We start from the raw sequence: 16,037 nt of genomic DNA, 5'->3' as shown, positions 1-16,037 counted from the left end.
GAGGGGGGCGGGTTTAGTTTCTAACGGTGGTTTTTCATAGCGGTGAGTTGAGAAGAGGCGAATTTTCGAAGGGAATCGAGTGCCGAGGGTGGAAGTGAAATATATTCGGATGGGGTGAAGATAAGACTCCGATGGGTTGATGTTAGGGTGGGTGACTTTGAATTTGAAATAGCCGATTGGTGTTTGGTTATGGGGGATTGAAAATTGAGATCGATCCTTGGCAGACTGATAAGGAAGTGAAACAGTGTTTGGTTATGGAGGATTGAATATTGAAGATGACGGTACAGATCCTGCTGATAAACTGAATTTCTGCTGGATTTATGGCGTGGAATGGTCAATTTCAGGCTTATGGTAAACTAGGAAAATCTCGACGGTGAATCCGTTAAGATGCTGGAAATGAAAGTTTTCGCGGATAAGTTTGAAAGCAGAGATTCCAATAAATCATGAAATCGATAAATCAAATCTATGATGAATGAACAATAAGAAATTGAATTTTCTGCCGAATTTTGAAGAACCTCGTAGCAATTCAGATTCTAATTCTAAGTTAACGAACATTGGAAAAAAAGTTGAAATCTTGGTAAATGTTCAAGAATAATTTGAACTTCTGGTGAATTTGAGACAATGAATTACCATCCAGGATGAGAAATTTGAAGACAGTTTTTCGAAACGCTTTGTCATTTAGAGCTTAATGCCAAATTAAAGCATGTTGTGAGAAATGAAACATTGAAATTTACAGGAAGAGATTGCAGTGACAAGTTTAGTCTCTGAATTAACGTTAAGATAGCAAATTGCCATTTGAGGGCTGAGATTTGAATTTGATGGTTAATTTAGAGGGGCTTGGTGATTTAGATTCTAATGTTAAGTTAATGAATCCTGAATGGGTCCAACGTGTCTAACGTAGAATTAATTTAGAGAGATTGAAATTTGAATGCAACACCTATTTCAATGGGTCTTTAATGCTAACAATCGTAGTAATTAGCGAGTTTTTAACGAATTCCAAACGGTGCCAATTAATCGAAGTAACGATACAAGATTTAATTTTGAGAATTAGAAATTTGAGAAGGATTTTCAGCGGGATACTTGTTTGCACGAATCTTCGATTTCACGCAAGTGGATTAAACCAATGTGCAATATACATTATTTAGCGTGAGGAATTAATTGAAGCAACGAGTCTGCAGTTAACACTGGAATCTCAAGTGAAACTTGAGAGTAATTTTCAGCAGAATATTTTTTTAAGAAGGTTTAAGAAGGCCTCGAGTTTTATTATAGCGAATCTTCGTTGAATAATAATTAGGAGCAACGATTACTAGAGAGGAAAATATATTTCTTAATATTGACAAAATATATCTGCATATAATTCTAAAGATATAAGGAAAATTTCTGTAAGAAAATAGCAATTATCAACATTAAAAAGCAACAGAGACGTCAACTTCGTAGTCACTTGTCAAAATTCGAGAAGAATTCCATAAGAATCTAAATTTTCCAATCATCGACAAGATCAAAAAAATAGTAGTCGATGAAGCTGCTCGAAAGCTTTAAAAAAGGTTTTGAGCAAGTCCGGAAACTTCCATTGATCGATCATTGCCAAGTACCAATTAACGTCAACTATTAACAAGAACATCGACTCTGCAACCACTCGTCGAAATTCAAGAAGAATCCCATAAAAATCCCGGTTTTCCAATAGTCGACAAAATCACCAATAATCTCAACGAAGATTTGCCGGCAATTTGAAGAAGGCTGCGAGCAAATCCTCAAATAGTAATCTTCCCTAATACCAACTTTTCATCTTAATGCTAATTGACGACGTTAGTACTAATTAATCGAGGCAGCAGATCCTCAAATAATCCCTTCTTAGGAAGGGAGAGTTCGAGCCGAACATCGACGCAGACAGGCTACCTTTTCGAGATCCATCTTGGTCACGGCACGAAAAGGATCAGCAGGACTCTGTGAATTGGAAGGATCTCGCGTGTAATCCGACAATCTTGCTGAAAGCTCGTGAGGTCGAGTGTACGTTGCTGGAAAATACAGTTTCCCTTTATCATTGCTTCTTATCCATTCGTTTCACCCGTCGACGCGTTTCCCGGTGTTGGAAAACCTCGAGAAAATTAACATCGGGATAATTGAAGCCGAAGAGGCCACGCTAATTAGCCACTTAATTCGTACTGTAATTTTGGGCGAGACGAAAACGGGACAATAGTGGCGTACCGATGATATATTTAAGAGATTGTTTCGAGAAGAAAAAAATAGCGGGAAATCGAGGGAATCTCGATTACCTGAAACTGAAACCTTTTAGTGGAATAGGAAATTATCGAGGAAATCGAGGAAAATATCGAGGATAAACGAACGATATATTGGAGAAGAAACTCGGACGTTGGTAAAATTGAATTAATATTCGACAGATTTTTTGATGGGATAACAGATAGCAACTGTTCCGGTAGAAATTTGAAAATTTGAAATATGAATGTAGAGAAATTTGATTAAAACCGAGGGATAAGGAAATATCGATCTTTTTTAACGGAGAACGAAATCGCAAGTTTCTAAAAATTAATCAGTGAATTTTGCAAGAATGTTCAACGAAACGAGGAAATCTGATCTGAAAGAAACGATAGTTCCTTAGAAATGTAGCTAACTCTATCAACAAACAGAAAGCAATTCAATCGTATTGTAACGAATATTAACGATAGTTAAGAAAACTGAAATTCTGCTAAGAACAACTTCCGCAAGATGTTATCGTACCAGAGTTACTTACTTTATCGTTGCACTTAGTTCAACTGGGACCCAACATGACCAAACGAATAACGACAACGATAAATCATCCGCATCGCTTCTGTCGAATTTTTAAATAACCTTCGTACACTGTTCCACCTTAGTCGTAACCAAATATTTCCTAAAAACACTCGCCAGGACCAAGAAACTTGTCAGCATAGATCAGACTTAGACCTAAAACCAATTAACCTCCAATTAATCGGAACAACGAATCTTCGAATCGATCATCGAACGAATGAAAAATCTTTGAACGTCTCGTCGATGAAGACATCGTTAAAGGATCGAGCACTCGGACTCGGACAAGAAGAGAACTGAGAAATTCTGGAGAATAGCGATTTAAGAGCATCTTTGAGAGCGTGCTTTTGGCCAAATTGTGAGAATGCATGGTCACTGGGCGTTGAAGAGGAGGAAGAACATTCGCGTTGAGAAATTGTTAAATGTTTGCTCGTTAGAACGTGACGTAGACTTCTGGAAGAGGTGAAGCCAAAAAGCTTGGCTACGGAGGATGGGTCAGGACTGGTGTGCACGTAGAAGGAAACGTTCCAGCAGCGGTTGCTGCCCCTGTGGGCCACGTGTTCATCCCTCAAGTAGGTTAGTGAGAGACAGACCTAGACTTTTCCTGTCTATGAACGCGTTTGACGCTTCTGTCGACGGTCCAAGCGTGAAATTAGTAATATGTTTGATATTTTGGATAATCGTTCGAAGAAATGTTAGCCTTTGCAGAGATTTATCGGCATATTTGAGGTTACATCGATTGGCTGGGTACTTCTTAGGCATTTTGCATTGAGATTTTAGGATTCGTTTCTCGGATGAGAATGGAACTTGGGTTTTAGGTGTTGCGACACATGCTTCGCACGATCGAGTTCGAGGCTTGATAATTGTGTTTCAGGTGGATCAGGATTTGGCTGTAAAATTAAACAGAAGCAGTGGAATTTATTTCCTAAAATATACAACGGTGGATTTGACTTTTTAAGCGATTAGATCAATACAGATTAAAGCCGATTGAAACGAAGTGATACGACATAAATATTTCGAATGAATTATTTAATGGAAAGATAAAAGTGCCGGATTAATTATTCAGAAACTTCGTATGTGTGCGTGTGTGTGTTTTTTAAGATGGCCAGAACACCGTACCTCGTCTTTAAAACGACAGAATCAATTGTTGTTTGAAATGGACTGTCGTCAATTTTTCAAGACCCTTCGAGATTCGAATTTATCTTTTGAAGTAGATGAGCATTTGAAGCTTCCTTACGAAGGTCAAGCAGCTTTCATAGTCAATGATAACGCGTCGTGATAAATGGAAGGGAATTTCGAGGAATCTTTTTGTCTGTTCGTTAAGCTTAGGTATTTTATGAATATTCGCCGAGACAAATGGGTTCATAGAAATCTATGGTCCATGAAACTTGGTGGAGCAACCAATGTTTCAAAAATATTCAAAGCGAAACGAATCCGAGGCATCTATCTAAGCTTTGATTTTCGTTTTTCCTGTTCCCGCGATGATTAATCGCTAACAGTTATCGTGTTGAACATTTTCACACGGTTAGAATCCGAAGCTAGTTGAATTATGAATTACAGTCAGTTCGTGACAGGTTGTTGCTTTTTTTTGTAGAGAATGTCACGACAATTCCAACGAGAGATGCACGAAAGTGATAAACGAGTAAAGCTCAATCGGAAATGGTCTGAAAGTAGTAAAAAAAAATGAAGTTATTCAGTGGACAAATTGTTTCTCTTTCTCCTGTTAACACGTGTTTTTCTTTCAACTTTGAATCGACTTAGGCTTCCGATCTTTTCTCCTTTTTCTTTTCAGCGATGTTACGTGAATCGTATCTTGAATAAAATTCCTATAAAATCGACGAAACTGGAAAGATCGTATATAATTGTCGAACGATAAAAACATTGCGAAGTTTCGAAAAATTTCACCGAAAAATCTCTCTGAATTGAATTATCAATTTGGAATTATAATTTTCTTGAACTTTGCCTATTTGCTGAAATCTATTGCCGAAAAGGCGCGCAAAAATTCATCACGTTCACGATTAAACGTGAATCGACGATCGTAAGTGCGGATCGTCTTCGCTGTCTTGCTCTGTGGCTGCTCGAAATTCTCTGGAATACTATTTCCTGGGATCGTGACGCCTCGTTAGAGAAATGCCACGATATTCGTGAGCAGAATCGTTCATCGGGTTTGCTTATTTCACGATGATCCTTTAATTCTCGGAATTTCGTCGCGAATTCTAGGCCACCATATTCCGCAAACGAATGTCGTTTCTTCGATTCTCTCAATTTCCGATCTCCGAGAAATATATCGTCCAGCTTCTCGCCCATTTTTCGCCTGTCTCCAAATTTATTTCCTCGGTTTGGTGAATTTGTGAAACGTTCTCCCCTTATGTAAATATTATTCTTATGAAAATAGTATATTGTATACTCTGATGCATAATATGTCTGATCATCCGACATAAAATAATATATACTGTGCGTAATTTTTCTTATTAGAAATAAAAGAATACTCTGTTCTTCGAAGAAAAATGTGCCACTTCGTTCGATAAGGAGAAATAATTCTTTCTCGCGTTAAATATAATAAATCGAGCTTCTTCTTTGAGCTAAAATTTCCAACTATCGCGTGGAAAAGGAAGTGGAATAGTTGTACCGATTCTTTCCTCGAAATTTGCTTCCTTTCAAGAAAAATTACTCGCTGGCTTGCGCTTTCACGTTGCAAAGTCAATCGTCTCTCCTTTGAATTCGCGAAATGTGTGTTACGAACGCGGAAAATTTCGCCAACTTCCTCTCTAAATTCGATATTCGCTTTGTTCTACTGAAAAAAGAAAAGAAAAGAAAAAAATAACGAAAGAAAAATTCTAAATAAATCAGTGGTAGCTCTCAACTCGTAGATGAAAAGTACGTAGACTATTAATTTCTCTCGTTGACCTTGACATTTTCTGTAACCAGCGAGTAGAAGCGAAGTAGAATGAGGCGGTACGCGGCCAGACAACTATTTCCCTCGTGCATTCCCACTTTCATTTTTATTTAGATATTAGAATGTTCTTCTGATATCTGATCTGCGATAAATAACAGAAATAATTCCATCTTCTTTTCATTTTCAACTGGTTGATCTACTTTTATAAAATATTTTAAACGTTAGTATTTTGTTCACGACGAATAGTTTCTATTTTTCTTTAGTCTAATGTTGTCTGCAATCTTTTAAAAATCAATATTCTTTAATTTGCTTTCCTTTTGGTATATTTCATAGGATACTTATATTATACATATTTTATATAGAAAAATTTATATTATATACTTTGCAGGATAATTTTTCGTTCCTTAAATTGTCGATTAAATTATTGTTCAAATATGCACTTCGTTCAATCCACGTTGCGTGTGAATTGGCAATAAATCGTTAATGACACAAGTATACAGGTTCTTTAGAAATAAAATTTCAAAGTTGCTATAAATAATTTTCAAAAATATTGGAGTACATCGTGCCGGACTTTTATCGTCATAAATTCTCGTGGGAAATGTTTTACAAAAATGAAAAGGGTATGTTGATATTAAAATTGTTGGTAGATCGTTAGAAACCTGTCATTCTGTTTTCTGCCATCGACTTTCACGAAATATTTCATTCATAAAACAATTAATAATTTATGTCGATCGAGAAATACATTTGAATTTAATCATTTAAAACCGCTTTCGATTTGAACGATTCAGTTAGGATGAAAACGAAACTAGGCCTCTACTAAACTTACAAATATTTCATTAAAACTTTCGTTATTAAAATTTCCACCTCGCCGTTCGAGTGCTGCAAACAATCGTGCGAAACGAGATCGCGGAAAATTCTAATTAACCAGCAGTAAACTTGTGAAAATTGTTATTTCACCATTTGAGATCTGCTCGTGTGGTTAAAAGGAAAAAAGAACGACCATTCGCGTTCCAAAAAATCTGACCAAGTAAATCTCGAGAAGAAAGCGCGAAATGAGATTGTAAGTTGTGAAAATGAAACATCAGCACTGAGGAGAGGGGGAGAGGGAGTAACTGTTGCAGTTTATGAAAGAAAATGAGAAATCGTGGATCTCGCGTTCAGATCCTTGTTCGAAGAAAGTTACTGAAATTGGAAGCTTGAAAAGGAAACTGAAGGAATGCTGGTTAATTGAATTTAATGTCAGCTGTGCGTCGTACTTTCGATGAAAGAAAAATAGCGAAGATGTCATTTTTAGAAAACTGCTTTCTTTTTCAGCTTTCCACCGTCGTCTGGATATTATTCTTCGTCGTTTTATTGGTCGATTTAACGGCGAACGTCGGCATACATAATGCGATATTCTGTCATTTATTTAGCTTTCTGTGAATTTCGAAAACGCGACGAAATTTTCGTTATTCTTCTCTTATTTTCTACTATTTTAATTCACTCGTTTTTCGAGTATACAATTTCTCAAGCGTCGCTAATCGCGGAAACTAATCTTAACAATTAGGCTTTTCACGTGTAATCCGAGGAAGAAAAGAGCGCGTTCTTTCAAATTTCGAGACAAAATCTCCCTTTTGCAGCGATTACACGAAAATTTTGGCGATGTTCCTTATTGGCAATTCACATTTTCGCCCTAAATAATTCTTAACAAAATATTTCAGTATTTACAAAAAAATACCGACTCTCTTAATCATCGAATTCATGGAAAAAAGAAAAAGAAATTTCTAAACTTTCCAAAGCTTCCTGCAAATCAAACGAAATATCTTCTCGATAAAAAAGCAAATTGAAGCCATAGAAAAACATCTTGAAAATTTTCCTCAAAATCCATGTTTTTCCAGGATAAATAATTTTAGTAAAATATGAGGAATATCTTGAACAAGATTGATGTTTTGAAATGTAAATTGAAGAGGAGCGACTCACACGACCGGAAATTGATGTTTTCGAGGATGAATAGGGTGAACGGTTAGAAGATCGATTGTCACGCGCGATTTAAGGCGTACAGCTTTTTCTTGGCCGTTCTTTTGCAATTTTTGTAGGGCGTTGAGTTTATCTCTTGACATGCTTGCGGCGAAAATTAATTAAGCAACGGGATTAATGAACACCGGGAACGTTCTTGGATTTTTCTTTCGCGCAACCCGCTTCATAGCGTGCCCCCGAAACTAATTTACTAGAAAATAAACAATATTTAAGAAGTTGAACCATTTCAATGGAAACTCCAAGTCAGCAAAGAGAGAAAAGAGGGAAGTTTATTCTTATCGAATAGAAATTTTGTCCACTTTTTGTAATACGTGGCTCGATATTCAATGGAAAATCACCTTTGCATTTGTGAATGTGTCGTTGTTGGTTTTTTGTTGGCAACGAAAATGAAGAAAAATGATCCGAGTAATTTCAGCAGAGTTTTTTTTTCGTCCATCTAACACGCGAAGAGAAAAGCAGCGTTGAATATGCACTTTATCGACTGCAATTTTATTCGCAATCGTTTCCTCAGATATATGGCAAACAAGATGATAAACGACACGATCTTTGAAACATTAAATGTCATTGCCATAAACACGCTAAAGGGTTCTAAAATATTACTTGCATTACTCAAGTACTTTTTTATGCTATTTCAATTTATGCTGTATACATTAAACGCGATTCCTCTCATCAAAAATTTAACGCCATTCCATTCCACACATAGAAATGTCTCATTTGATTCGATAGAAACGGTAGAATTATTCCTGATTAAATCAAGTATCCCTGGCTAAGGAGAGCGACAGTAGAATAAGTCGATATAAGTCAGACACTCGGATGATTCTCCAAACTTCTTTATAAATATAGAAAATTATTTTTAATCAGCGACGCTGGAAGGTTAAAAAGACGTAAAATGAGCTGACTTATGATTTATAAAATCGTAAATTTACTTAGAAAAATGAATTTTCTAACGCTTCGAAAGATACAGAATAAACTGCTAGCATTGTTACGTTGTAATTTCTAACTTATTAAGCTTTATTAATACCGTTAGTTGAATTAATGGAAAAAGCCTGAATATTGAAGTGTTCAAAATTCACACAATTCTAGCGATTTCGAAAATTCACGACAATGGGAAAACATTATATTCGGAAAGTATGAACGTCGCATCGTTAGCAACAATTCGCGAATGTGAAATTTTACGATACAAAAATAATAATAATACAAAGTTTGGGATGATTTGCAAGCCTGACGAACAATCGTATCGGCGAGGGACCTGTCAAAAGTTGAGCCGAGCCTCGCGCGAATTTTACGAACGAAAACTGTAATGGGAGACCGAAATAGGAGGAAGAAAAGTCGATAAAAGGAACGTTGTTGGCGGAAGAGTCTCGCATCTCCTGGTCCACTCGAGTCGATTCGAACAGTTCTGTTCAATTTTTACTCCCCTCCGCTCTCCTTTCTTGTTTGCTTGGATTCAACCATTCGCGAGCAAACTCTCGATCGACATTTCCGTTTGCGAAAAAATGCGCGTTTCGATGTTATTTGTACGTTTTAAAAATCTCCTGAGATTCCGCGATTTCCTCGAAAAGAAAATTCCATTCCGAATATTTTGGAGATTTTGCAGATATATCGTACCGCGATATAAACAATATTATATTATCGATCTAAATTACGAATTATATTTATTTCATTTTTTACCAATATACCGCAAGGTATAAATTAATTAAAAAATACTTGCATAATATCGTGCTAAGATACGAATTAACTTTTGAACGCACATTTGCCAGATCTCTGGTTAAAAATAATTTCCTAAAACACAATCGTACTCTTTCCAACAAAATTCACACTCTCGAATATCAATATCGCATCCCCACCGTGCGACTTAAGGCAAGATAATTGCCCGTTACCGAAAAATCTAGTTTCGCCTGGCAACTGCAACCCGCGTCACATCTCTCGGGAGATCGTGAGAGGAAGCGAGACGATGAAACGCAAAGAGAAGGAGAGAAGAGTAGAGTAGTGGGGAGAATGCTGAAATATCGTCGACTAATCAAAAATTTAATTAATAGACCGCGGGAGCCGGCTATTACTGATATTTCCTCGACTCGCTACCCCCCACCACTGTTACAAGCGTAGCTTCTATCCCCACCATTGGTCGAACTGATCGATGCCGTGGTGTTGGAGGCTGGCTGGGGCCAGTGACGTAATCAACAACCTCTAGCCCCCTGGTTTGACGTCACCGATGCCCTGAAATGCGCGTGGCCAGGTGCGTATCAGGGAATCTCTGCAGCCGCCCCTCCGTGGCTCTGTTTCGACCACTTAACTCCCGACCCCTGAGACTCGCGCTTTTTTCCCTTCTTTCATCCTTTCTTTTTTCAATCGTCAGCCTTGCTCGCCTCGATCTCGCTCGTTCTGTGACGCGCGGCCGGCCGGCGTATATACGCCCAGAAAAGTGGAACGTGTCACGGCACGCTAATGCGAATGAGTTAAAACTGACCAACCATTAGGAGGTGTTAAGATGGTTATTCGGGCTGTTTTGGTAGATTCGAGGAGCTCGAGTAGGTTGGTTTAGGAATTAGAACCAGGTGGGTTTTGGTTGCAGCGTAAATACTGTAAATACGCTTCATGAATTTCTGCTAGGTTAAAGCCAGATAGGCATCAGTGGCTGTTTGTGGCTGGGATGATAGCTGAAATCTCGGGATATACGTGGAAAATTTGGTTAAGAGGTTTAGGTATTAGAATGGGGAGAACTTTGGTTGCCACTAGCTTCTGATAACAGTAGTTCGGGCTGCTGAAGTAATTCTTAGGATCTGCTGAGTAGATGTGGAAAAATTGCTTAAGAGAGTTGGAAGTTGAAAGTGGATTTTCGAACGATCTTTTTTCCAGCACGCTTTCGTAATCGATTTGGTCAACGAGAAGTTTAGTAGGGAGTTAATGTAGGGAGCTTTGGTAGGTGACGCGAGATTACCTTGTGTTTGCTAAGCTGACGTGTTGCTTCGATAATAAAGTGGATTAAGGTTGTTTTGATATTGATGTTGTTTGTTATGTGCAGATCGTTTATTGAATGTTGATTTAGGAATTTTTATTAGACTATCGTCATAAAGTCTTTATTCTGTGTTAACACCGTTTTCTTCGATCTATATGGATTACCGTCTATAATGCTACTGTTTGTCTTGTATAACAATATCGACGATGGTCAACAGTCGTTAATCTAGGAATTTTTTCAGCCCAGACAGACAGAAGCTGTTTGTTTTGTTTGATCTACTATTAAATTTATTAACTTAAAGAGTTCTCTGTTAATATTATTTTTCTTCAATTATTACAAATTATTACAAAGAAAGGTTTTTAAATGCTCAAGCGGTACATCTCACTATAGAAATCTTCTTTATCAACACTTCTCCGTTTCCTACTTTATCTTCATAGTAATATTCAAAATCATTCTTTATCGAAAGAGTGCTTTATTTGCGATGTTCTTTTTACGAACATTTTCTTTGTAACTTATTTGATCCCATTTTAAGACATCTTCGTTTTACCGTCTTACTAAATCTTCGTTCATTAATCAAATCAATTAAGCATTCTTATTACAGGAAGACATTAGGACAGCGAAATTTCTTGTAACAGTTGTTCAAACTATTTATGAAGTTTTATTATTTGTATTTTGCTAGTAAAGAAGTTTCTTCCTTCTTATCTTGGTACAGACACCTTATTTATAAGCGAGTTAAAGAAAAACGTGATCATCTCGAAGGCGAAATTTTTGATTTATCGTTTCGCGTGCAAACGAAATATAGGTCGCGTTGCCTCGTTCGCTTCCTCCCCATCACTATGGGGCACCATTGTACTCTTCATTCGATAACACGCGGTTCTCTTTAGAAATTGCACGTCGAGTTCATAGTAGCTTCTTTTCTCCTAACGAAAGCAGACAATCGGGTTTAGAAAGAAGAAAATGTTTTATTTATTAATGTCGATAAGAACTAAGCTACGAAATAAGCTGCTTTTGTATGCAAATTCTTATATAATAGAGAATTTCTGCAATAATGAATTTCGATAAACATTAAATTTCCTCGCAATATATTTATCCATTCTTCAATAGAGAAATATTCCGCTCTATAATAAAATGATTATTTTTAACAAAAATCATCTTAAACGCATATTTATCCTATCCCACTCACCAAAGATTCAACGAGAAATACCGTTAAGGAAGGGAACGATCTCGCCAATCGTTAACAACTATTGATTTGCCCATTAAGTGACACCAATTTATCCACTGTATCACGCGGAACGCTCCAAATTACTAGTACAATGAAAAATGGAAGACACGGTTAGCTGTTGTGACGTTGATCGTGTGACACAATTTCCTTTCATTAAAATATTATTATTCAAACGCTGCTTCAACACGCTCTACGTATATAATGCGTGTCTAATGCATGTAGGCAATGTACACATGTACACTATTATACTATTCAAAAATTAAATTTATTTCCTATTATAATTTTAATTAATTGCTACAATTATTTCCATTATTTAAAATTTATTTCATATTAAAATGATATTACTTTCAAGTGTAGAGGACGATCGTAATATCAATTTATCAATTTCGACTTCCAAAATAGCTACGAATGCTCGTAATAATCTTTTCCAATAAGAAAATCTATTTTTTAGTAATATTTCTTCACATATATCGTATAGACATACGTATTTAAGTCTAACTGATCTTTTGAACGGTAGCGTACGTGTATACGTACACATGTAGAATAAGGCGCCAGTGATAAGCGTGTACGATGACGTGCAACAAAATAGTAACACGACGATAATTCGTGATGTATAGCTTGTATAATGAACGTAACGTTTCGTATGAATAAATCGTCCCTCCGCTTATTTATATCCACGCATGAATATTTCATAAAAAGGGACCTTTTCTTGAAAATACTCACAATCCGTGACCTGTAACGTTTCTCGAAGTGACACATTGCATTGCTCGATGCTTGCTGCATTGCTTGCATGACTTTTTATTATTACTTGGTCCCTTTGGTCGCTAGAATAGTCATTCCAATCATTTCGATATATTCAAAGATTAGCAGAAATTATTATTTCAATTATAGAATTTAATCGGTATTTGAGACTCTCGATTCATGTTTTTTGACTTGTATGATCACTAGCGGACGATGTGTTTACTTGTTGCATGCAATATATTGTACACGTGATATAAAGTTAACAGTGCAATAGGTAATAAGACAATTTGTTAATTATTTAACATGGATCTGTTTGACCTATATTAAATTTTCTGTTTTACCCTGTTATCACCCTTATCTTGGAAATCTTCTTTCCCTGTTTTATCGATATTGTCGATAAATATGAAATTCGATTCGAATTTTTGCTAATATTCGTATAGCCACTATTGCGCTGTTATGACTCATTAATGTTTATTCATGAAACGAGGTATTAATCATGTGATTCATTCTTTGTTCCAGGTAAGTCTATATTATGGTTGCATTAAATACCGGCGCAGTTCCTTCCACGTGGTCATTTCGAGTTTACGTAAGCAGCGGTAACGGTGAGGACAAATTTTCCATTGTGAATCTCTTGCGGATTTAAAGAAGGAAACTTTCGAATTTCTATATTTCCAAATCACCAAAATTTTCTAAATTTCTCGATCCTTCAGACATCGACATTTTCAGTTTTTCAAATTTCTGTCCAGATGGTATACAATGTTTCTCACGTCTCTGATTCGAACGGACTGCAAGAGAAGGAAAACGTAGAATTCGTTTTCCTCCAGTAATACGAACTGAACAAGCGCTCGTACGCCAAACTATGTTTGCCAAACTATCGTCGACCACGATCAAATCTGATTTGCACACACACGAGATATCGTGTGACTGGTTACGAAAAAAGAATCGGTTTTGTGCAACACGCGGCGAACCAACTACCTTGGCTCGTTGATTCGCGTACGAAAAACTGCGCTCTTTACTCGCGAAAATGTAATTAAAAATGTTCCTTGTTTTGGACACCAATTCACGGCCTGCTTTTATTAAATATTGCTTATATTAAATAATAATTTAAAAAAATAATTTTATTAAACATTTTATTGAAAGATTATTTGACATACGATATCGTTAAAACGGACTTCTTTGATATAAATTTTTATACACAATTTCGAAAAATTGGAATAGTAAAATGCAAATTAAATACAAATGGTGAAATGGAAAGTAATAAATTGAGAGTATTGTTGGTGATATAGTGCAGAGGATAATCGAAAGGATAGGAACAAAAGCATTTGTAAAATTCTTGATTCTTTTATTCTATCGTGACACGAAACGTAAAAATACAATTTTACGGAGAAATTTGTATCATTGGCGTGTTCTAAAGATATTTAAAAATCGATAGGTGACCATGAATAGATAATCGACGACGTTAATGGTAGGAAGATGTTTAACTATGATAATTTCAATTTAATATGTATAAAAATATACATCGTATTTTGTTTCAATTCTGGAATTCATCAAAATCCTATTGAAACAAAATTTTATTAATTGTACATAAACATCGTTAATTATTAACACTTGATAATAATTACGATAACAGTTTAAAAACTAATTATACCAAAAACATTATAAAATAATAAAACAATAAGCACACATATAAAGATAAATAAATATAAGAAAAAAAGTAACATTAGAAAATTAAAATCGAATGTTTGGAAAGACCAGGGCGCTTCGATCGGCAGATACGGCCCTGGTGCCTCGCATTTAAAGCGCGCGAAGATATCGCAAGACAATCGATTTCTTTCCTTCTCACTCTCGCTGACAAATTCCCGACAGTTTCGCTTCGAGTCACCTCTTAGTTTGTCCTCGTGCTCGCGTCGACAGTGCCTCGTAACTCGTAAGTCATAATGCAGATTGATCTACTTTCGTTTCGAAATCGAGCGACCGACAATTACGATCATCCAAACGTGAACACGCATCTCCTTGCTAAAGTTCATCTCGCTTGCGATTAGCGTTTTCCTCGTGCATATTCAGAGTGCAACAGTTATCGCGCGAATATAAAACGAATATCATGTTCCGGCAACTTTTTTGAGAATTATGTTCGCGGAAGTTTTAGATAATCCGAGATTGTCGTTTCATTTGAGGTGGAAAAGAAGATTCTACGAGTGGAGTGAGTGCAGTGAAATAAAAATATCTCGAACGATGACAGTAGCGTTGTGACGAATGACTGTGGCGAATAATTGTTTTTCGAGGAGACTTTATGAATAATCGAGGTAACAGAAATATCGAATTTCTCAATCGAGTGGAAAATTTGGAACCTAACCTTCATCTTATTGTCAGATTCGAAAGAGAGGAATGGCTACTTGCCATTACTAGGAATTTTTGTGGTTATGAACGAGGTTAGTTTGCTAGAATATTAAAAATAATGGCGAAGACAGTAAGTCTTAGAATTAGTTGATGAATTTAATCTTCACTTTAGATTAGAAAAAAGGTGAAGATTAATATTTGTGGAACTTTGTAACTATAAAACTAACCAAACAGATAATAATAAGAATAGTCGTAAGAAATGTAACAAAAATATGATAATTATAATCGTAGTACGTCCAAATTTTCCATTTTTACCGAATATTTCCGATCCTTCGAATACTTCGATTCGTTACAGCATTTTTAAAAATTAAAGGGACGTTAAATTAATGGGTTATTAGCAAAGTACACGGTATAGAGCACGTGGGTATAAGATTGACTCTTTGAAGGCTCTTTGAAAATTATTACATTAACATTGTTAATTTACAAAAAACTCTGTCTTACCATTATACGTAATTCGACTTAAATTTTCATTGAAAAAGAAATTAATAATAAATCCAACGCAAATTATATTTATCGATTTCCCATCTCTATATAAATATTTGATTTCCAGTTTTTATCAGAACATAATTATAACGCACATAAAGTTTTTATTCGCTTCGTTACTTATTATTCATTATTAACGTAATGGATAAACGGAGACAATTTAATATCGTCGTAAATGTTTATATCCCTTCGTTATAATATTAACGCATTTTGTTAATAACCCTCGTGACCATTTTACCAAACGACCCACGTAACATCAAATTAATTCGAGATATCCGAGTATCAGTGAAAATGATCGTTAAATCTTCACGAAAATTGCCATTAATATTATCGAGATAAAATAAAGGAAAGAGGATATAGAAACAGAAAGTCTTGTTAGAAATTGAGAAATACCGAGGAACATTTCATTAAACTTATCGTAACAGGTATATTACTTAATCGGTTAATCAAAATTCAAGGGACAATATAATCCTGAAAAATATGAAAAATAACTAGAAAGTAATAAAAATTATAGCGAATGGCGATGCTGGTAAACATTCGATAGA

At 35.9% G+C, this 16,037-nt stretch overlaps 1 protein-coding gene across 12 annotated transcripts in view; it reads left to right on the top strand.

Annotated features, from left to right (window-relative positions):
* LOC100746626 (cAMP-specific 3',5'-cyclic phosphodiesterase) overlaps positions 1–16,037 on the top strand; it is a 370,153-nt gene that overhangs the window by 231,003 nt on the left and 123,113 nt on the right. Inside the window, exon 1 of one of the 12 annotated variants that reach the window (XM_033322387.1) lies at positions 2,638–3,357. The exons of the other annotated variants lie outside the window; for them this stretch is intronic. Coding sequence (XP_033178278.1) covers positions 3,272–3,357 — 86 coding nt within the window. The 5' untranslated portion in view covers positions 2,638–3,271. Of the gene's footprint in view, positions 1–2,637; positions 3,358–16,037 lie in introns of those variants that run through there. 12 annotated transcript variants of the gene reach the window in all.

The sequence above is a fragment of the Bombus impatiens genome, unplaced genomic scaffold (genome assembly GCF_000188095.3).
Source record: "Bombus impatiens unplaced genomic scaffold, BIMP_2.2 scf_0637, whole genome shotgun sequence".
Taxonomy (NCBI): domain Eukaryota; kingdom Metazoa; phylum Arthropoda; class Insecta; order Hymenoptera; family Apidae; genus Bombus; species Bombus impatiens.
This window is presented reverse-complemented; position numbering and strand designations above follow the sequence as displayed.